This window comes from Diprion similis, chromosome 1 (genome assembly GCF_021155765.1).
Source record: "Diprion similis isolate iyDipSimi1 chromosome 1, iyDipSimi1.1, whole genome shotgun sequence".
In the NCBI taxonomy this organism is placed as follows: Eukaryota; Metazoa; Arthropoda; class Insecta; order Hymenoptera; family Diprionidae; genus Diprion; species Diprion similis.
Genome location: NC_060105.1, coordinates 9,477,236 through 9,498,939, shown reverse-complemented (window position 1 = coordinate 9,498,939; position 21,704 = coordinate 9,477,236). Strand labels below are relative to the sequence as shown.

Sequence of the window (21,704 nt, the reverse complement as noted above, 5' to 3'; positions counted from 1 at the left end):
GCGACTCGATTAGCCATTAGACATTATATTGATTGCGGAAGAGGTGAGTGAGCAAAAAGAGAAAGCTGATAGTAATCATCGAGTGATGATTGAACGCTGAAATAACTTTCCGTACAGTTGACAAAAAACTTCGAAAAACAAAAAAAAAAAAAAACTGCAACGCAATTCAATCTGGGCACACAATTACGTAAAATGTGAACAAGTGGTTCGCGTAGTTTTGAAATTGAGTATTTTCTCAAAGTAGCACCTCGCGTTGGATAGAAGAGTCTAAAGTAAAAAGGGAGAGTGAAAGTTAGAGGGGTGGAGTGGGGTGGTGGGGAAAAAAGTGGCCGTCGGAGGAAAACACGGGAGTGGCTTAACTTTTAAGTGAGGCATTTATGCCTCATTTTGAGGCCCGTTTGTCTTATACATCTCTCGCCTCTCTACTCTTTTCACCCTTACGGTATTACGCGCGAGGAGGAGGATAAAGAAACAGCCGGCACCCTGCGCCGGTCAAAGGAGAGCAGCACCCTCCGTCTCTGTCTTTTAGTCGATTCCTCAACGGAAGAATTATTTGGCTTGCCGTAACAATAGACATTTCGCCCGTTATTAACCTCTGAAGGATACGCAAATGATCTTGGGCCTGACTTTGATCCGCACCCCTTCCAGCTTATGCCGTTCCGCTTTTATACATTTGTTAATATCAAGTTAGTTCGGAATAAGAATAACCCAGGCTTGACTGTGGCTTACCTTAGATCCCCCTTCTGCAATGCAATTTCTTCGAACAGTACACGAATTCGTTCCTTTAATCTGCAACAATGAAATTACATTTATACTCTTTGAATCCAATAATTGGCGTTCTGTGAGATAGCAGGAAGAATATTTGACATTTTCGAAGAATATATCAATATGAAATAAGTCTGGCAAACTTTATTTCCTCCCTCATTAATATTAATAACAGTATCATTGTTATTATTATTATTATCAAACTACGTAACTTCAAGATCCAATATTTTCAAGCAAAGAAGAAATAAAAGACGAATTTACAAAGGCAGAGTGGTTTTAATGCCGATCGATCGTGAAATGATACCGTAGTTTCGAATATCCTGGACTGCAGAGTAATAAAGTCAGTTGAGGATATAACTTTCTTGAAAGTTGTGACTCTAGTTGAGAATATGAGTTCATTAAAGACGTTTCCGACACTCAACTGACTTGGCTCAAGGTTTATTATAATTTAAACCGGTGGATTGTGGTTAAGTCCTTTATCATAGTGCATAAATTTGACCGATATCCTAATTATTCGTAATCAAAATTACACCCCATTCTCGAACTCTTCAAACTCCGAATCATTGGATGAATAGTAACAAGTGATTTCGAACGATTGATCTTCAAAGATACTTTACTCTACGATATTATATTTCTCTCAAATCTGATCTTTGTTTATGGTTGCAAACTTTTTTTAACTTTACCGCAGCCCATTTCCAAATATCTTTATGTACATTACACCCGACCCTAAAACAGTAATTTGAGAAAGGTGAAAGAGGAGGCAAAGTAAAATATAGAAAGTTTCATGGCTGTATGACAAGAAGACCCGGTGAGAAATGAGGAAAGTTCTTCGCCGTCGGAAGCACAAGAATTTCTAGTGACGAGAGGCGGGGAAAAAGAGATGGAAAGATACTGAGAGTGAGTCAAGGAAAGAGACAGACTGTGTTTATACTCTATAGTCCTCACCTTGCCCGGAACCGGTACGAGCACCGGATGTTCTTCGGGTAGGAGGATGGATACCGAGGCGAGTAAAACCGTCCATGCAATGGCGTAAGGGTGGAGCTGACGAATTCGTAGTCACACATGCTTCCCGGTATCGGTTGTCCGTCGATCTCGAACATTCCTGGAAAAAGAAAGAACGAGAGTTTATGAAATAAGGTCAATGGTCGAAGAATATTGGGTCAATCAGTTCATCCTCCTTCATCTCTGTCCCATGTTTCATTCGACCATTCCCAAGGCCTGAATTGGCAAGAATCGAATGTTCCTCATCAGAGAATGACGACGCGAGAGCAGTCCATCACTATGTCGTATAATCTCGAGAGGAGCACTCATCGATTGGTTTTTGACGGATGGAGGCGGCGCCTTGCGACGTTGTAAAAAGGAGCATAACCTTGGGTGAGAGTTGTCGAGAAGAGGAGAGAAAAGCACAGAAATAGAGATAGAGAGAGAGTGAGAGGAAAAAATAGATTGTCAAGATATTCGGTTTACCTTACGTCACTATAAGCTCTAGCACACACCATATACTTCACTTATCTCTTGACAAATGACGTCGCTTTTCGCGGCCGTCTGACACGTGACTGACGTAATCAGAGTATGACATAATGACCTGCCAACAACCAGACGCAACTCGAGATGGGTTGATCAGGTTAGTGAAAGCGAGACACGCCTCCGAGAGGGATGCCTGCGGGTATTTTCGTCTTCAGTTACTTCCTCTCAGCGTGCGCAGGCTTTGATATTAATTCTGATCTCGTCAATCCTCTGATCCATACCCTTTAGGACATTTTTTAGGTGTTCAAGTGATCGGAAGCTTCTAAGGCAGATACATTACCGTAGAAGTGTCAGTCTAAGCAAATTACTAATCATGGTTATCCACAGATTATGAAAAACGTTTTTCGTTATTCATACGCAGTCTTTGCTCCCCTAAATTGGGTCCAAAAGCTAATGAAAGATTGAAAGTTTCAAAAAATTTGGACTTCTCTTCTCCACGAGAATGAGTGTGTAATTAAATCAGATGAATTCCTGAGTTGATCGACAGGCATGCCACTGTGCAACTCGTGCGAATGTCTCCTCGCAAAGGCAGGATTCTGTATTCAACTCTTCTACCGGGACTGGAACTTCTGAACTCAGAGTTGTACTTTGGCACGTTTGGCACTGTTCCTAGACTGAGAAGACGAAACAAAGTGATAGCAGACCGTCTGCGGGAAGATATATTGCAAAGCTGCACCGACTTCCGCTTAAGAAACTCGAGATGCCAGAGGTTGAAAATATTTTGAGAAGAAATCGATTTGGCAAAAATAATAATTTCCACCAAAAAATGTGAGTGAAAGTCTCTTGACGTGCCAAACGGGTTGGCAGAAAAATTTCAGCCTATTTTTCCGGGCGATATTTGTTACGGTAAGAAAAAAGTTTATTGGAAAAAGTTGGTAATCGCAACAACCTCACGGGAGTCGCTCGTCCTTGACAGGCAGTTGGGGTTGCTTCATGCTTTAATTCTTATTCTCACCTCGAAATCAAACTCGTGTGGTGAACGAGGGTCCCTGAGAAAGTTCTCAGCACATCGTACGATGAGCAGATGGCGATAAGACGGGGCTTTTATAACTCTTTGTTCGAAGAAGTTACGCGAAAACTTGTCAAGAGTTTATCAAGGATATCGTGGATGAGGAGCTCTCTCTCACTCTCTCTATCCCTCTACCGCCAAACCTTGTTTTCCGTGCATCCTTTTACCTTGTGATGCAAGTTTAATTTATCCTGGGGTTACTTTCGCCATTGAACTCCTTAAATCAAATACAAGTAACCCCCCCCCCCCCCCCCGCCCCTTTTTCGTTCTCCGTTCCTGAGATATCAACCTCTCCTGTCTTTTCAATCTCTGCTCTTCTTATTCCCGTCCCACTTTCCGTTCTCCCTATTCTATTTCCAAGAGAAACTGCAGGTGGTTCCCTCACCCTTGTAATCCTGTTGTACCACCCTCAACCGTGAAGCCTCTGCTATATTTGCTCGGTCTATCCAACCGCGTCACACAATACTTGCACTTCTCTCATGCATTTTATTTTCTACAGCGCTTCTGGCGCTTCTCTTTGCCTGGTTTCATGTCCCGTTGCTTTCGCCGTATACCTATGTACGAAAGTGCGGCTTGCGTTTCACACAAATTTCAGAATACATTATATTCATGACTTTTTTCTTGAACGTATAGTAACTATTTCTAAATTTCACTCTCGTGCGATATGATGCATCGCTTGAAACCTTCACTCTGACAATAAATGAATTCACGCAAAACATCGTTCTCCGATTAGACACACCGATCTCTAAGTAATGATCACAGAATTCGGAATGGGTAAATCAAGAATCAATTAAAATACATTATTAGCAATTACCACCGTAATACCTAAGTCAAAGGCATCGCAAAGTCTTTGGCAAGTGATTCATTCAATTACCAAACAAATTAACTGTCTTAGAATGGAATCTTACGGCATCTCTGAAATTAGTACTCTCGAATAATGCACCAGACATCAAATTCAGAGCGAATGAAATTCACTGCAATATTTCACTGTCAAATACTACTTAGAAAATTTCGATCGAAATTTCTAATGATATAGTAGAAGTTGGCAAGTTTACGACGAGACGAAGAGGTAAAATGCATTCATTTTTCTCCTTTCCCGCCAGTAAATACAGTAAAGGTGGACCATTTTATGGTCTGCCCTATAGATGCCCGTGCTGAGGTGGTCCCTGATACCTAATGGGTGTCCTCAGCGGTGCTCCCAGCCAGATAAGAGCGCTTTCTTCGTCTGCAATTAGAGTTGACGCTGTGCACTTTGTTCCTAGTGTAATTTTTTTTCTCGAAGTAAGTCTTTCTATTTGAGAAGCGTTCGTTTCTTTGAAGCAATTGCCAAGGAGACCGTTAACCCAAGAATTGTCCCCGTGATGTCTAAGGGCGATGGGCAGGTGCGAGGAGCAGTTGCAGGTTGGATCGAATCTTCTCAATTAAGAAAGTGCAAGCTCAAACTGAAGGAAGCAGGTGGACCGACTAACTAACTTGAGCACTTTTAAAGGTGAAAAAGGTCCTTAGCGGTAACATTCACATTCCATCCTACATATCCAGAGTAAATAATGATAAGGCATGAAGCGAGTAAAATATCTACTGCTGTCCATGGATGAAGAGTAAAAACAAGAGTCGGATGATATCTCATGAAATTCACCACGTCCTGAAACCATTTTATCGAACCTCCGGTGGGAGAGATACTCGTAAGAAGGGAATTGCATCATACCAACCCTTACATGCGAGTACTATAAATCATGTCTGCAACACACCGTGACTTCTCTTTTGCGGTTGTTTTTATGGTTAAAGCGCATAGTCTGGGTCTCCTCAATATCCATCATACTAGCTATTTAAAATTTTTACGAAACAATTTAATGGTCTCCTTATTTCTCTGGAATGAATTTCGAAGGTTCGCTGTTCGAAAATCAGTTTTAGTTTGCGCAAAGTCTACGGTCCAATAACATGCCAGAATTGCTCTTCAGCAAACAGACGTTATCAGTCCTATAAGCGAAAGGCATACCTACAGTAGGTAGTAAAGTCTATTGACTGAGTTAAGATGAAATTTGCCTAGTCTTGTTGGCATTCAGAAGTGAGATGAGATTTCGATTACGTCCAGACCAGTCTATGACGACGCAGTTTCACGTGAATTCTATTGTTCAATTGACTTTCAGGTTTGCAATCCTCCTCCTTCGTCACGACAGTGTCGAATCAAATGGGTTCACAGTCTTGTGTTCCGAGGCTTGCAGATTGTATTGTGCTGCCTGACGCGAGTACATATTGACGTGATTCGACTTAAAGAATGTTAGTCTAAGGGCTGCGTGAGTATCGTCACTGTTTCAAAACGGTGTGAAAATTTGATCCAATCGTGACGAAGCAGACGGAGTTTCTCGGTAACTTGATTAATTTATTCAATTCAGGTGGCAGCTGAGCCTTATACGAACGGTATTAAAGGGGCGGTGGTGAGAGAATGTTTTGTCGAGGACATCAAAGAGTTTCTGGTAATTGAAACAGCTCTTCGAAAACGGGCTTCAGAATACGTGGAGCCGTCTTGCGTAAGGTGTTTATATTATACACGCGCGTGACGAAATAAAAGGAAATCCCTCCGGACAGCTGCAGGATTTCGCACGTTTTGCGGCAAAGAAATGCAATCTGGTATTCCGCAGATGCTCAGAACCAGAATATTTCAAATATTCAGAGAACGTGCAATGCCAGAATGGATCAGGAATACAGCATCCTAACCAATAAGACCTGTTTTTCCACATAGTGGGAAGAAAAAACAAAATTCGCACAATCATTCGTGAATTTGAGATTATCGTGGATGGAACATCAATTCTCTGTTTGTTCTTCACTCTTGCAAAGCTCTATCGATTCACTGTTCCACGATTATGAGTAAAGGATCACGTAGATTGAAGCGGTGCCGAAGCACGTATGCCTTCGTACACGAGTATGAACAATCAAGACCGGTGATTTAAGTTCCAGCGTTCTTTTTATGACGCATTCGTGCCGTTCGATCCTAGCCCCGATTACAAGGTACGTGCTCGTTAGTTCTCGTTAATGAGAAAAAGTTTCCGAGTATATGCTCAAGATACAAAATCAGAGCAACTGCAGTGCCTTACTTTTCGGAATTCAGGTGAGGGAGTTGAAGCTCGATAGCGTTTCATTGATTAGTATGGAGAAATTCGAGTGGAAGCCTTTTACCTCCTTTTACGGTCGTTTCCGCGTTCCGATACTTTTCCTTCGAGTAAACGAATCACTTTGAAAGCTCTCGAAGTCCAAGTCCGAAAGTTTTATATCGGACGCTGTAGTGAAATTAGGATTTTTCTTACTCTAATCGTCTAGTAGGCCACGTAAAATTCTCGACTAAAATAAGACAGGAAGCGTTTGTTTAAAACTATGACTATTAAAAACAAAATTTTTGTTGAAATATTTCAGCACGATTTGAAGAGCGTCGAACGCTGCACCAATTGGAATTACATTGCTTGATTTACCGTAACATCGAGGATAGAGCGGCCCGCTAAATTAAGGAACCTTTCTCATACTAGGCGATTTGCCTCAAATAGCCACTTTCGAGGGGCGACGTAGACCCGGAGAGTTGAAAATTGGAACCATTTCCCGCCATTTGGGAGAAGGAAATGAATCAACACGCAAGAACGTGTTCAAGGGTCTCGTATAATTTCAATCCACCGTTTCGAACGGACAGAACAGTCAAGAGGATAGATAATCAAAGTGTTAAAACCTTGCGTTTGTATAATGAAAATTGATCGTTATCGTAAAGTGAGATTCGTAGTTTATGATACGAGGTGAATGACGGTGGAGGTTGGCTGACGAAACGAATTCCATAAGTCCTGTTTCACGGTTACGTGAACGGGAATCCAAGCAAGAGCGGAAAGCATGAGAGTTTGAAATGGAAAGCGGTGGGTAGGTAAGCGAATTTGTCCAGACCATTGCCAGGTTAAATGCCGCATGTTCAATTCACGGAAATAGACAACAGTTAGGGGCTGCGGGAGCAAATCCCCCGCTCAAAAGGCTACGGGAACCCGTGGAAAATTTGAAACTCTCCTCATTGTCAGTTGCGCCGCGAATTCGTCCCTCGTCGAGCCTGCAGAAGTGATCGTAACGTGGCGTGACGTCACATCGGGAAAAACGATTCGGATCAGAGGCGCAGAATGTAGAATTCGACTGGCATGTACACCACAGACTCTCGGGTGAAGAGGGCTGTTTTCGTGACTGGAATTTCTATGTTGTACAATTTCCACGCCACGCTGGTACACACCGGAACTTTCGCCACTGTATCCCCGTGAAAATAGAGCCCTGCCTTTTTACGAATTATCAGACGAACAGCGAAAAGCTCCGCGAACTTCTCACCTACTCGGGTTCAACTTCTCAACGAATGGTGGAAAGTTGCCTTCGAGTCGGGAATTATGTACGCCGAATTGGTAATTTTGACTAGTTTTTAACTTTTCGTTTTTCAGTCTTCAAAGCAAAGTAAATGTTATCACAATCATTCGAAAAATTAAAATTACAGTTTTTATAGCAAGTTTACACATTTTGAGGTCTAGAAAATCATCGTTCACCATTTTCAGATGGAAGACCTAGTGTTTCTGAGTGCAAAATATTTTTCTCCAAAGATATCTCAAGACGGAATAAACTGATTGTGATGATTTTTGTCTCAACCAATGCGGTTCTTACAAACTTAGACCTGATTAGTTCCTAGTATAATCGGCTAAGCTATTAACGAGGTTTTTGCTAGAATCTCAATTTGATTCTCAAACAATGATTCGAAACGGATGGAAACGTAACTTGATTCATTGATATGGTTTTATTCGACTTGGAAGTGTTAAGATTTGGAGAAAACGAAACCTTTTTATCGAAATGTTTATGTACTTTTACCTGCTCTTCTAGTTACAATTTTGTCTTTAGACCAAAGTGAAACCACCGCTTTGGATTCTTGGTATTCAGACCAGTTTTGGTTTCTCTTATTTATGTGATTCCCTTTTCCTCTGTCTTTCCCTATTCTCTAATTATTCTTCTCATTGTTGTTTTTTTTCAACGGATAAGTAAATTCATGAACACTATCTTCTTTAATTGTGAACCTTTGTTCCAATCTCTTCGAAATAAAACAAGAAATGAAAAAATATGAGGAAAAGAGTTTGAAACCGAGAATGCATAGTGATCAGCGAAGACATAGAGAGCGAAAGAGAGAGAGAGATGGAGATGTAAGACTAGTATGATGTGGTAGCGATATGAGAAAATTCTTCAAATGGCATACCAGAGGCATACCTGAGGTATCAAAAGCAGCCGAGAATGCTCATTTCAGCTGCGGCGGGTAGGAACAATTGTTAGGGTAAAGGTATGTATATTTCATTCTGATAGGAATGAATACCAAAACTTTTTCCATCATCTTACGTATGCGAAACCAATGGAGCATATACATAGATGCGCAAGGGAGTGGCACGCATGAGACTCGTTGGCATCATTTCTTCATCGAAAATCCTTCCCACCCCAAACAAAAACTCTTCCCCAAGTTCATCGCCGCGCCATATTTTTCGCTGCAAGAGAAGTATTTATTTTATGAGGATCTACAGTTAAATTGTTAACTTTTCCATCAAGCGACCTAAATTTCATGCAAAAATTGATGTATGATTACTATTAATTACCGACCCAAGTCTCGGAGCAAAGAATGAAAAAAGAAAGATCGAAAAAACATTAATATTCTTCTTCGCCTAACACGATGCAGTTGAATTTATATTAATTATATTTTTGAGGTAAGGATCAGCTGAGATGTGGTAACAGGTATCAGGGCGTAAGGGATAAATTCTAAATGAAATATGAAGGCACCAGTTCGCTTAGTCGGGTCGAGAATGGCTCGAAGCGAGTGCGAAGAACGGCCCCAATAATTTCGTCTCTGTGTTTAGTTATATAATACACGCGCAAGTTATCTCACGGAAGACATTAATAATTTAGTTTAATTATACACATTGACAAAAGGTTCGTAGATGTCGAAAATAAATTGTTTCTGTCGTTTTCTCTATCATGGAATAACGAAAGGGTTTATTATAATCAACAAGGGTGATTTCGATACGCAGGCTTGAATTTTGAGACAACGAGGAAATTCATTTTTTCACACAGTCTTTTGGCTTGTAGTTTCGGTTTTTTGAATCCAGTAAACTTCACGTCAATGAAAAATACGAACGTTTTTTGTTTTCACTTGTCTTAAACGTCGTGCGATTTGATGAAAAATCAGCAATTAAAACAAAAATTTATACAGGATGTGGAAATTATTCGCCTTCTTCAATCGGATTGAATTTTAAGTTAATCGAACACTGATTAGATAATTGTCGTCCAAATGACGATGGTATTTTTATTTGTTTATGAATTCGAATATGCTTTCTTGTCTTGCAATTCTTGTTTTCCCAAAATGCCGAGAATTGATGTATAATATATAAATATAATTATATATATACATCGTTCAGAAATACGTCACCGCATGCGCTTATTAAAGCGTGATTCCTCTAAATCGATTATGCATATTGAGTTCCTCGTCATTGTTCACTTGCGAATTATACATAGACATTTCCACAATTAGCATACAATTTATATACGAATCTGATTCACTCGTGGCGCATTCACGACAAACGATGATCCGTCATATTTGTAATGAATTTACGGCTTCATTACTTGCTAAGGACAGAATTGCGTCAGTGGTTTGTGCACAGGCGTCAAACCGTCAATGCTCACACAGCCTAATTGGCACCACAGTTGCGCCCGTGAGGGTCTGTGACCTGAAAGCCAACCCTTTCATGCGATATATATAAGCGCACATGTAACGCAATTGCGTGTATTTTGCAAGGTCACTGACACGAGCTTTCAAAATAATTAGTAACTAGGAGCCAAAGTATGCACAATAAATGAAATTTCTAATTAAAGCAGAGCGATAAATTTGATTCGGGAGTTTTGTATAGAAAATTTGTAGAGAAGACAAAAAAAAATTTAGAAAATAAGTAATTGTAGAGTTGAAAAACAAAAAAAAAAAAAAAAAAAACCGGAGCACAGTAACGTAATTTTTAAACTAGTGAATTCAATTGGAACAGTTAGCTTAACCATTTTTTTTTCCCTATTGAAGAAAAACTATTCGTGAAATTCAATTCGATTAGCTAAAATATTATTTAGAAATTTGGATTCAGTACTTTTTTGTATGTTATTCATTTTTTATATATCTGTAGAGAAAAAACCGCGTCGTGAAATGAAAACGTGAATAAGCCGACTAAGTAGGGGCGCATTATCAAGCAAAATTGATATCGAGTGTCCTGGGACTGGAATACCTAATTATTCTCAAGGCGCCCTCTGCATAACTTCCGCTTCCGGTATACCGAACCAGAAGATATCACCCTCAATATTTGAGGCCTCGATAAGGGGCTCAATGGCAATGAGATAAAAAAAGAAATCAAAATAAAAGGACGAGAGATAAAACGGGAAAAAGGAAATCAGAAGAGTCCTGTTTGCATCATTCTTGCTGCTTGCAAATTTGTGCGGGATAATTAAACCGGATCCTTTCGCGGTCCTCATTTTTATACGAAAAAACAAGCACCGGATACTCTTCGCTACGAGAGCCTAGCCAATATAATTTAACTTCAACAATTCACGGGTTTTTTTTTCAAAAAGTTCTTGTCCATCTCCTAAAAAACTGGAATTATTTTGAAATAATTTAAAAATACGATTATATTTTCTGTACTATATACAGTATGTATAAATAAAACTTTGATAATAAAATTGTGTAACAGATTTAAGATCTGATCGAGAAGTTTGAAAATTTTGTCAAAAAATTTCATGATTCGAGGAGTAAAGATTTTCTCTGTTAAAATAATCGACATCATTTTTTCTTTAAGAAAAAGAGCAAAAAACAAAAAACAAAAAAATTGTGAATAAACACACAGGCATCAATGTTCATTTTATGACGGCGGGGGCGGGGCGGAGGGGGGGGGGGCAGAGAGGGTGGCAGCCAATTCAATTATAAGACAAGCGAAGTTCTAAAATCTTAATGAAACTCGAGTACTTTGGTGATAAAACACATTCCGAGAATAGATATTATGTACTGGTCTGGTATGTACATGGAGTTGAGCTTATTGTTAGCTGCACGAGGGTACCTAAATCAAGTGGAACTGCCGACAGAGGAAAGAGTCTTTCTCCGTACTTCGAAAGCGCGAGCTTCCTCGTCCTGTTCCCATGGCACTACCGGAGCTTCGTGTGTATATACGTGTACATATTGTATATATATATATATATAGAGTGTGTGTATACATATACATTATACACGTATAGTGACAGCTTACGGTACCAGCTTCGTAGGATTTTGGTGCCCACGCGCATTGTCCAAAAGACAATGCGGTATTATGAAGCTTCCAGCTTTCCTGAGTGGTTCGCTAATACGATATTTACCAGACAATTTATCACCCCGGACAATCCTCATTAATCATTTAGAATGAAGAAAGAATTCTACCATCCGAATTGGTTGATTCCTTTTCATTGTTCGTAATTGACATTTTATTTTACATTTTTTATCCGCTTTATATACTGCTTTTTCGTCACCGGACTCGAGCCTGATCCTGGGTTATTAATCATCTCGTGCGTTACTTCATGAACAGGAAACTGTTAAAGCTATATCAGTATATTGACAAGGTAACATGAATTTATTTCTTCTTTAACTTTTTACGAGGCACGGATGAGGGGTGGAAGAATTTCGGCTACGCGAAGAAACAAAATTCAACGTGAAAAATTGAACGTCTTGTGGAAAGGATACTCGCGTGGGTGGAATAGACGAAACGCAGGAAGTGAACATGTTTTGGATAGGATGAATCCAATCATTCTAAACAGACGTCCAAGTTCTCAAAAAAATTTATTCACCCTTAACGGCCTTTAAATCGTGCTGACGAAAATTGTGGAAGTAGATTTCGCAGACGGTCTTACAGATTTTTGGTAATTTAATTTTTTGGGAGAACTGAACCGGTCTTATTTTGATGAGAGAATTTTCTCCTTTAATATCAAATTCAAAAACGTCATACCAAAAGATGAACAAAAGATTTTGAACTTTGAGCCTCTTCGATGTCATTACGGTTACATCAAGTTTGGATAAACTTATATGGCGAAGGTTTTATCGACGAAGAATATCCGGGCTTTGGGATTATCGTAAGGTATTGAATGTTAATGAGATTCAAATGACAATGTAAATCCTCGGCGGATCGGAACAAAGTTTATAACTCAAAGTGGCATTTCTGTGCGTCGTGTGATAAGCTTGCAGAAAAGTTGCGATTTGCGTGAGAAGTGAGAGTCACAGATCTGGCAGCTTTTTCAAGTCACTTGACTTTTCGCTCGTCTTCTGGGAAATAAGCTGCCACTGTCCAAACTGAAATATTCAATCACGATGTTCTTCTCCGAGTACAAGTTGCGTTTCATTTCGAGACAGGCTTTCTTTTTTCACTCCTGCCCATGACAAGCGTTGAGAATTGACACGTTTATCGAAACATCATCGGTGCTGACAACATAAAAGTCGATTATATTCGTCTTGTTTCTTTTTTTAAAGGCAAATATTCGATGAAATCGAATCCTACCCAAGGCAAGTTGCGGAGAATTGCATTATCAAACGGTGAAAATAAAACATAAACGAAATGGAGATTTCCTTTGATTAGAGGAGAAAAATTTCCTGCAGGCAGATAGACGTGCACGCAAACCCTGCGAAATGTTTCCTCCCTCAATTAACGTTCTCTCTCTCCCCAACTGTCCGTCCCTTGTCGAATTATTTGAACAATTGATAATTGGACCGCTACCTTTGAGCTGCGAAGCCCGAGATCTTGAGCCCTCGGGCTAGTCGATAAACGAATTTTCATGAACAGTCAACTTGTTAAATCGCAAATGCGCCCGCCCTGCGACAGTCAGAAATTTCAATATCTTTCGTTTGACTAACAACCCTTGGTATATTTTTCAGAGTACCGAATTTAAACAAAATATGGGTTTGAAAAATTAAACTCATAGTGAATAAAATATAATATGACTTTCTGATTACTCGATAAAATAAAATTGCATAATTTTTAGATTCAAACGGGATAGAAAAATTCTGATATCTTCATTCTCTTTTTGTTCACCCAAGTTAATTAAACGTTTCGTTTCAACTCACGTGGAATTCACTTTGATTCCGTGTCTTCGCAAATAGTTGGGATTAAATGCTGCGCGGCTACAAAGATCACAAAGTAAAGAATAATTAGCGGCTGGTGTAGTTTATGCGAAACTACTAAGATCTTAATACAACTGCTAAGAAGAAGATTTTAAGGCTTGTTGTAGAGCAGCTGTTAACGAGTTGAAAAAAATCCTTTGAACCTGCAGTAGTTGCCTTAAATTGTTTACTAAACAAGATTGCCTCGTGTCAATCAAACGCGGTACCTACTTTTTTTCAAACCACCTACAGTTGGTTCCAAATGTATTTTAAATTCCAAACTCAGACGTATTATATGCATCACTTTGAGCAGATCACAAGCGTGTTAATCCGATCGTTTCTGAGACTGACCACCGTCTGCTAAACGATTGTGGCTCTCTAAATTCAATTATCACAAATTTGAATAAATGAATTTGCAAATGGAAATATTATACGCTGGATTGCGAGGCTTTTGGAGCAGATTGCTGACACGTGACGTATAATACAAAACGAATTCGCCCTTTACCTTTTTTTTTCTCTCTTTTATGACTGCCGTTGTTTTTTTGTTTTTTTTTCTTACCCTGTATTTTCGTTTTCTCTCTCTACGTTTTGCACGTTTTTTCAATAACACAAAACTTGTGCCCGGCATAATAATTACCGAGGTTTCACCCTGAATGTAAAAGTTGTTCGAAATGAATTCGAAAGTGCCGAAAATATTCGACGGCAACGCTGACTGCAGCAGAACAGGCTAAACGTAATTTCGTTCTCCAAAGACGACGATAAATTGGCCGAAAACAAATAATAATTTCTTTTACGAGCTGAGAATAGTAGGTTGGGACGCGGGGGGATATTTTTACGAGTGAATAAAGTGGGCACCGGTACCTATTCAAACGGGTCGCGTAAAGGGACAAAGGGAATAAGAGAGAGAGAGAGAAACAAATAAGGAGGAGAAGAAAAAGTAGAAGAAGAAGGAAACAGAAAAGATCTCGAGCGGTTTACGGGAAAGTTTTTGTTTTATCATTTTCACAAAAGTCTCTACGGAGAAGAACTCGAGTTCGTGGGGAGGCACGTTTTCTATACACTGAGACGCCGTTTTCGTTACTTTGATCAGAAAGGAGTGAAAGAGAAAAGAAGAAGAAAAAAAAAAAAATAAAATAACGAAGATAAAAAAGAAAATCAAAAGGCAGAAGCACACAGAGCGAGATAACGCGAGATAGAAAACAAAAATACCACCGGAAAGATAGGAAGGAGATATAATATGAAGAAGGAAAATTGAAAAGAAAAAGAGAGAGGAAAAAAAAAACGTTGGGAAGAGAAAAAGTATGGATCCAAAGTGTCGCGTGTGTGTGATTTTAAGGAATTGAAAAAGTCACTCGTTCAGTGAATACGACTGATTAAACCACGCTGCACTGCAGTTATGGGGGGGCGATAATGAATATCCCGTAGTCTGATGGCTTTTATAATTGGATAGTGAGAAATGGCGGTGGCACATGGTTTTCGGTGTAGGTGTAGGTGTAGGCATTAAATGTAGGCATAGAAACGGGGATGAAAAATGTCCCCTGGATGATACTCTGAATGTAAAGTGGTTATTTGAAACTTGATTCGAGGTATAAATTTCAACTGAGGAATCATCCGGCGTAGCTATCGGGGGTGCTAATACAATTTATGAGGTGTGAAGCTGAACGGATTCGGTGCCATTGATTACTATCTTGGGAATTACATTTGCCTACGAACTTGGGCATCGATTTGCTTACGGTATGCATAACACTCAGCGAGGATCTGTCCGAAACTGAATTTACTTCTCCCTTCAAGGCGATTCGCGTGTCGAATGTCTTGTACGAAGATAATTAATAGATTTAAAAGTGAGGCTGTTATTTTTCATGAAATAATTACGGTGGTCAATGAAAAATAAAACCTGTCTTATTAATCGAAAATCATTATTTTTTTTTTTCTCTCTCTTTGAACGATGATTTATTGTTTTTCAAATCAATCGTTTATCTTATTACAAACTGGCAAGGTTTTAATTGTTTCAAAAGCAAAATATCAATGAATCTTATTAAACTAGCTTGCTTCGAATAAAAAATTTTTTGTCTACAAGTGAATAAAAATGTTTATAAACCCTGAAATATATTATAAAAAATATCCGGCGTGTATGATAACTTTTTCTTTGTATGGTTTATTTATCAAAATGGTTTTTCTCACGACGAGTATATAAAGAATGGTTCAGTCCTCATACAGAAAAGTAATATTTCATATTTCGATTGGATCTACTATTTCCAACGATAACAAGCATCTTCTTGTTTTGTAGATAATTTATTTCTCTGGTATTTTTCTATTAAAATTCATATCTCGACAGTTTAGGGCTTTCGACTATTTGGTTTTTTGGGATTTTCACCCCCACCCACATGTCAGAAGTATAAAGTGACTACAGCGCAGCACCAACGAGGGGATTTGGAAAGCAGAAATCCGCAATGCGAAAATTCTAGTCAGAATTCGTGGAATATTGGATCAACATTCGGGATGAATAAGTTGTGGAAAAGTGGATACCGCGACTGCCTACGTGATGCGATGTCTACGCGTTAAATATTCACTCTTAGTGGTAGTGGCAGCACTAGTATAAGGAGCTCGTAGCAATTCCCTTCAGCGTCACACTCTCATTTCCAGAGCATAATACACGTATACATATATATATTGAAGAAAACGGAGTCACGATGTGAATAGGTATTAAAATTTTAGAAAGAAAAAAAAAAAAAAAAAAAAAACACGTATTCACGCCACTTTTCGAAAGGATGTTTCATCTCGCAATTAATGTGTATTGACCATTCACGTTAGAATTAACTTTACCCTTCGTCATCAATTGGAATGCATCGAAAAATATTCTAAGGCAATATACGAAGATAATTAATTCACTGAAGATAATATACACAAATCATTAAACAAAGATGAAAATCGATGACTCCATAGTCAAAGTTTACCGAGATATGATGGGAAGTAGAAGAAATTTTTTTTTTTTTTTTGAGCAGTCTATAAAAGTTTTTGCCGAAAAATTGTTGCTGATAATGAATCTGATAAACAGACTCTGCAATATTAATAAAAAAAAGTTATCAACTTTTCAAGAGTTGAAGAGCTGAAGTAATTGGAATTGGAAAAGTTTCATAGCATATCATTGCACGCAATATTTTTCGTCGAAACTTCACTGAATTCCGTCAAGTTAATCTATCGCAGCCGTACCGTTGAATTTAACGAAAACATGATTAACCTGTGGAAAAGTTGAATTATCACAACCATTTAATTGATTCGTGCACTTTCCATGTCTCGATTCAAAACAATAAGTACAACTTATTGTATTTTGATTTGAATATTTTTTTTTAAGAAAAGAGAAAACTTTTGAGAAAACATTTTTAGTCTACTCAACGAAGATTTTTGCACTGAAAATATTTTTGGGGAGATAAAATTTGTAATAATGTATTAACCTTTGTGAATTCATCGGGCTGGGTAACTATTACAGGGTATCAAGCTTGCCACTGTGACTCAAGTATTAAGATTCGAGTACTCGAGTGGGGATCGTTTGGTGTTGGTGTAATTCTCGGAAAAGAAGATACGTTTTTTTATTATTCAGGTTGGAAATTTCTCTTGGGCTTGGCGTGCATGTAATATGAGCTCTGGAATGGAGAAGAGTTTTCGACCTAAGAAAGCGATACGGTTTGAGAAAAACAATTACAACAATATTCAAAAGTGGCATATTTCCATCAAAAAGTCCTTTGTAAGAATGAATAATTGAAAAAAAGCTTCGCTGTAAAAGTCCTTACATATTGTGTAGAAATTTGGGTAACGAACACCGTTTGAAAAAATGGAATGATCGACGGTTTTATTAACAAATTATTTTTTAACAGTTTTTGAAATCGTACTTTCATATATATATATAGACCTGTATCATATTATTTCCATAATTTTCAAGCGTCTAAGACAAATGAAAATTTGAAAGACATTCGTTTACAGAAAATAATACAAACATTTAAATTTTTATCTGAAACCGAGCTAAGAAATAAAGATATATAAGAATTCTGTAAATAATTCAATTTAGTATAGACTGAAGTTGACACAGTAAGTAAGTCTTATAAATAGGTTCAATGACATTGACTGTAAAATAGAATTCAGCACTTTACACCATTGGATTGGAAAAGATTTGGCGATTTTCACGAGTGTCTAAAAATAAATTCCCACCTTTTTATCTAACCAGTTAATATTCAGCTATCTAGACAAAAGTATCTTCTCTTATTTCGCACCTCGTATCTCCAAGTTCGTAACTTTGCACCCCTGTGTAAGAGAACGAAAGAATGATTCCCCTTAGTCGTCCTACAGGACTTTCTACAATTTTGGCATTTGCCTTTCCACCCTCTGTATTCACCCCCCCTCGTCCCAATGAAAACAGGGCAACGATATCAAAGATCAAGTTGTTCCCTGATGACAGGTCTTGGCGAGCGAGCCTGCGAAATGTTCATTTTTCTTTCGCATCCCTGCCGCGGTTGCGGATAAAACGAGCGCTCTTTTGACCGTTATTCACGCCATGGACACAAAGAGACAGCGAAGAAAAAAGAGGAGATGAAAATAAGACGAAGCAAAAAGGGCGTCGGCTGCCAGTCAGAGAAGGATGGCCTTTGCCGCTGGTATTGCTTTTAACCGTTTGATCGGAAACTTTCCTTACGAATTACCGGTGCATAATGTGTTTTTTACGCCACCATTTTGTCAAACGATAGACAGTATATCTACTGATAATAAATGGGAGTGAAAACATCGTCCGAGAGTCTGTAAAGCTCATCGCTAATTCAGAAATCTTATATCTTCATGTAATAAAAATCGAAAAGAAGGTATGCAACGCGCCTTTGACCAGGAAATAAATTCGCGTGTGGATAAAATCTAATCAAGAAGAAGTTCGGAGCCAACCTTTGGCGGGCATTTCTCATTGGTTCCCTGCACGTTCGAAGTCTGGGTAATATTGTAGCTCTGCACTTTCCACGGCAAAGATGAATGGCGTACTATAACCGTTACGAATTGGGTTAATACCGGTCTCGGGAAGCTAGACTGGGACTAAGTCGCTCGGAATTGGTTCCTTCTATCTTACTCGCCTTGAAAGGACGAGATGATAATTAGGAAAGCCGCGAAAAACGGTTGTCCAATAAAGGATCTAGAATATAGGTGATCGGTACACGAGACTTTCCCAATTCTTGTTAACACATTTCGCAAATGCTATCGTCATCGCCAAATTATCGAGATTGAAGTTAGTAACATTGGAGAACAAATAATTATTTTCTCAATTTTACAAAGACTTTGAGGAAATTGAGATTTTGAAATATAATTGTGTTTTGTTTTATTGCAGTTTACTGCAAATTTCAGACACGATAACGTTACTCACTTCAATCTTACGAAGAAGATCGATCGACGGATTCTTGCTTTGTAGAAAGCCTTGCAAAAATTTTCTCTCAAGTTTTCACCTTTATTCGTATTGTCGTTCCGAGCCTCGCCGATCGGCGAACATTGTAATCGATGTAGGTACGACTATAGTGCAGGAAAAGTCCATCGAACACTCGCGCTTTACGCTTCAGTGGCGAATCGAGCTGCGACTTGTATTGGCTTTCGGCTCTAGAGTCGAGAGTCCGGAGTGCGGAGTGCGAGGTTCCCCTTTACTTTTACCTTTTTCAAATCCGTTTCACTTCATTTTTTCCTCTCTTCCGTCACTCGGGGCTCTTACTCGTCCTCCACCCCAGGGGTTTCCACACCCCAGTTGATTCTCCGATTCGTTGCGGTAAATATCGACTATGAAGTGCCAGCACAGTTTGATCTGCGCCATTTGACTCGGCCGGGAATTATCCTTTCAAAAGAGTCCGAGCTGTATTAAGAGGAAAAATTGTCCCCGGGAGTGGAAATGGGTGAAAAATTATTTCGCGAGAGCGTAAGGCCGGCTGAGCCTGTTAACGGAAGCTTGACGAGGTGACGGAGCGCTAAAGCTTAGTCGGGAAATAAGCAGGATCAGGACTGATAGCGTCTTAACTAAAGACACGACCTGCGTGCGACCGTCAGACGACAAAATCTGCGCCTTCTATTCCTTGGGGGTATATTGTGAGGAATTGAGAAGTTCTCCTTTGCCTTTAGACAGTCAGACTTTACTTTTTGTTTTTTGCTTTTCAACCACTCGCGTAAATTTTTCTGGCTATTTTTACTTCAAAATTGCGTCAATGAAAAACGAAGTAATATTAATGATAAGTAAGTTGCCTTGCATGCGTGCGGCAGAGGGATCTTTTGAATATTTGCTGAAGATAACATAAATTCTCAAAAATACGGGAAGAGGTTGAAATGTTAGTAAATTAAAAAGCGCGAAACGTTTTTTTTTTTTTTTTTTTTTTTGGGAGCTAATCAGGGAGTTCGTCAAAGTTTTTCCAAACTCTAAGAGAGACGTTGTTCAATAAGAGACTTCAATTCTTAGATTCCAGTAGCGTGGCACTTTAAGTTTTGATTTTGATAGTTACAAAATCACCAAAGTCTACAATAATTTTCGAGTTTTATTTCAACCAAATTATGTAGCGAGTCGATGTTTCCTTTTACAAATAATAGTCAGAATCAACTCGTTTCATAAAACCGTAGATTTTCCGTGACTTTAGATATACATCTCGGTAAGCTTATAGATTCTGAAAACTCCGCAGGCGACTCGAGAGTTTCTCAACGAACATTCGGATACAAACCCACTTTGGCCGAGTCGAAATTATAGGTTGAATTGCCTGCAGCCTTGCGGGGGGGCTGAAATGTATCCGCGGAGGAAGATATTAGAGGGTAGATCGAAAAAACGGAGTAACTGCTTCCGCGGGTATATTTGAAGTCGTTGAAATGGTCTTGATTTATGGATTGATCGATGCAAAAAAATTTTTTCTCTCCTGCTTCTATGCCTTTCCAATCGTTCGAAACGGGCGTTGAAAATTACGCCGGAAGTTGTTGGAAATAATTTACCCTAGCGAATTTAGAATTCCTGTTTTATGCCTGTCGAGGGGCGTTCATTTCGGCTGAGATATCGCTCCCGATATTGCGTCACATGCACGTATCGCTTTCACAAATTTCATAACGCAGAATCGCGTTCCTAATTATTACACTAGAATTATTCGCAAATTCGCGAATGTCCAAAGTTCAAAAACACTATAAAGTTGAGCCTCGTTTCCAAACTTATAACCGCAAACTAAAAGATTATTATTTCGATATAACATAATCCAAGCGTTGTATAAATGAACTTTATTTATAGAAAAGTCTGTTAATGAAAGTTACGGGAGGGAATTAGTTTCTTGTCAAAATAATGAAACGAGGGTTAAATTTTGATAGTCTGCTAATTTATTTACGTGATTAATTTATCTTATAACTACCTGCAGTTGACTGTTTAAAAAGAAACAGCAGATCGGATCCATTAGCACGTTTACTCTGAGTCAACATTGAGTGAGAGAATTTACAATATGAAGGAATTCATTGGCATTGAATGGCGCGCGTTCAGCTTGAGCCCTATCAATTATCTAGCCACGTGAATTTAACAATATGTCTCAGAGAGCTTTGTGCGGAGCGAAATTCGCGAGCATAATTTCAATCGAAACCCAGTCGTAGCTCCAAATACACTCGCTGTTAACTCAAACGTGTGGTTCCCCGAGTGTAAGCACGTTGGTAGGTATACACGTGCGCAATGAACGTTCTTCGAACTCCTCTAATGCCGATTCCAGTTGAATTCACATCCTAGGCTTCGATTTGAAACTACAATACAGCCCGACTCGGTATAATCTTAACGCAGTTTCCGGACAAGTTTCATTCAAAGTATTCTCAAGTTTGCAAACGTATAAATTTGGCAAACGATAAATGAGAGTGTAATCGATTGTTAATTATATATCGACCAATCTCGTATCGAAATGAAAAAAGTAGTCAGTTTTTAGATTTTTATAGACTCCAAAAAAGTGTTTTCCACATACTTATTCCCTCGACGGATGTAAGATTTGCATTAGATTTGTCTCCGTGTAAAAGGTTTGTACGTGCAACCAATTTTATGGATCGTTTGAAAAAACTGTATGGGGTGAATTTTTTTTCACGTATTTGGTGATCATTGAATGGAAAAAAAGCGTGTCAAAAGGCAAACGCGAAGGATGCGAGGTCTGACGTTTATGTAAAAGCGAAATGTCGGGAACGCTGAATAACCAAAGGACCACGTCCGTACGTTGCCCCTAT

General features: G+C 38.9%; 1 protein-coding gene across 1 annotated transcript in view; it reads right to left on the bottom strand.

Moving 5' to 3' along the window:
* Positions 1 to 21,704, bottom strand: part of LOC124406506 (suppressor of lurcher protein 1) — a 334,769-nt gene that overhangs the window by 152,768 nt on the left and 160,297 nt on the right. Inside the window, exons 5-6 of the mRNA XM_046881944.1 lie at positions 1,711 to 1,867; positions 730 to 789 (exon numbers count right to left, since the gene is read on the bottom strand). Coding sequence (XP_046737900.1) covers positions 730 to 789; positions 1,711 to 1,867 — 217 coding nt within the window. The remainder of the gene's footprint in view (positions 1 to 729; positions 790 to 1,710; positions 1,868 to 21,704) is intronic.